The sequence below is a fragment of the Oratosquilla oratoria genome, chromosome 14 (assembly GCF_046742065.1).
Source record: "Oratosquilla oratoria isolate Oo_2021 chromosome 14, ASM4674206v1, whole genome shotgun sequence".
Lineage (NCBI taxonomy): Eukaryota > Metazoa > Arthropoda > Malacostraca > Stomatopoda > Squillidae > Oratosquilla > Oratosquilla oratoria.
Window position 1 is genome coordinate 54,709,560 of NC_134790.1, and position 2,172 is coordinate 54,711,731.

Genomic DNA, 2,172 nt, shown 5'->3' on the forward strand with positions numbered 1-2,172 from the left:
ACGATGATGGTCAAGATGATGATGATGAGGAGGAATATGACGATGATGGTCATAGTGATGGTGATGAGGAGGAATATGACGATGATGGTCATGATGTTAATGAGGAGGAGGAATATGACGATGACGGTCATGATGATGATGAGGAGGAATATGACGATGATGGTCATGATGATGATGAGGAGGAGGAATATGACGATGATGGTCATGATGATGACGTTGGCGATGGGTGGCGATAGCGACAGCTGCAGGAGAACTGCGAAAAACCTTCATTTCCTCACCATAAAAACTATTATTCCGTCGATTGAGTCGGAAGAACGGACCGCACCATATTCTGTAGCGGGGCAAAGGATCATAATGGTAGCAACGGTGAGTTTATTTTTTATTTTTTTCTGGACTAAAAATATAATGGATGAATTGCTCGCTTTCATTCTCTGAGCGTATTGATAACAGGCAGAGGAGTAGGAAATCTATTTCGAAACAAAGCTGAGCCGTGAGTATCCTGAAAAAAGGAGAAAATAGTTTGGATTTGTTTAAAGCAGCGCGAGGCAGGCATAGAGGCTATCCGAACAGAACAAAATCGTCAGGTGCAAGATGCTTTCGATTCGACCATTACAATACCATCCTCTCAGCTGAATGAAATCGCCTGGCGACATTGAACAGGAATAAAAGTTTGATCCCTGTAGATGTGCCAGATATAAAAATTTTGGGGGGTTTTACGGAACGAAAAAGAAAATATTTGAAAGAGAGCACGGCGAATTATTGGCAACAGTACGGAAGAAAGCGGAACAAGAAAAAAAAAAAATGGAGTGTTTACTAAAAGCTCAAATGAAATAAGTTAAAAGACGCCGAGAAAAAGATGAACGGGTATTTTATGGAGTTTGCCCAAATTCTCGAGGAAAAAAGTATGTATAGGAAATGGACCGAATTTTAAAAAGTTAGGGTAGGTTATTTGAAAACAAATAATTTGAGGTCCAAAATTGTATCAAACTCATCACGTGACTCTTTGACCTCTTTAATATCGTGACATCACACAATTCTATTCTAGCTCATGCTGAACAATTTGATTCAGCCGTGGAAACAATAGAATGGGATGAAAATGGAGTCATCTTGACTGATCTATCGAGATGACTGATCCCATTTTTCCCTTGAGGCATTTCCCTCGCCTCCTGGGCCGAACATAACCGTCATCATCCAAAATCAATTTCGCAAAGAGTTTGCTTCCACGCAAAAGGGCTTATGACAAGACACTCAATGTGTTTGAGTTTGTTAACCGTAAAACTGGCGAAAAGGTGTCGTAGAATAAATGAGGCAGTAAGACGGCAGTTGTTATGTAAAGAAAAGTACTACGAAGATCAATGAAACAGTCAGGATGTAAGGAAGAGAGCCACACGGCAAGGAATGGGGTTGGGAGGGTGGTTGGGGTTGGAGCTGAGATGAAAGTTTCATTATTAATGAAAAAGAAAACAGTAATTGATAAACAAACAGACAAATAAAAACGATAGGCAGAGAGACAAATAGATAAGCATACACAATTAAATTTGAAAAAGGTAAGTTACAATAATGTTGTGTTTATGTGGACATCAAAAAGATTGTCATTTAGACATTGTTGTCTCTCCCTCTCTCTCCCTCTTTTTTTCTTTCTCCCTCCCTCCCATCGCATCCCCCTCTCTCTCTCTTATTTTTTTCTCTCTCTCTCCATGACATAGCAAATAAACTGGAAAAAGATTTGCGTGTCTTGATTAGCAGCGACCTCATGTCCTCAAAACAGTGTGTTGAAGTAGAAAAGAAACCACAAAAGCTCTTAGGCTACACCAAAAGACCGTTTCGTTCCCGGAAATAGTCTTGACGCCTTACAATTCTCTAGTTCGTCCCCATCTGGAATACACCGTCCAATTATGGTCGCCGAACTAGAGACGTACAGAGGCTAGAACGAGTTCAGGCACGAGCAACGAAACTTATTCCCGCCATTAGACACATGGGCTACCATAAACGTCTCTAGGCTTTGGAGCTCTTTTCTCTAGAAACCAGGAGATTGCGAGGACAGTTAATAGAAGTTTTCAAAATTCTTCAAGGATTTGATAACATTGACTATCGACATCTCTTCAGCTTGAACGTAGATACCATACAAAATTATGGGAGGAAGCTCAATTCCCCTCGTTAATCTTGTGACAA

The 2,172-nt window shown here is 40.4% G+C and overlaps 1 protein-coding gene across 1 annotated transcript in view; it reads right to left on the reverse strand.

The window, feature by feature from the left end:
• Nucleotides 1–1,967: 1,967 nt before the first annotated feature.
• The window catches only part of LOC143032675 (uncharacterized), a 13,294-nt gene continuing 13,089 nt past the window's right edge, over nt 1,968–2,172 (reverse strand). Inside the window, exon 3 of the mRNA XM_076197556.1 lies at nt 1,968–2,017. Within this exon, the coding sequence (XP_076053671.1) occupies nt 1,968–2,017 (50 nt within the window). The remainder of the gene's footprint in view (nt 2,018–2,172) is intronic.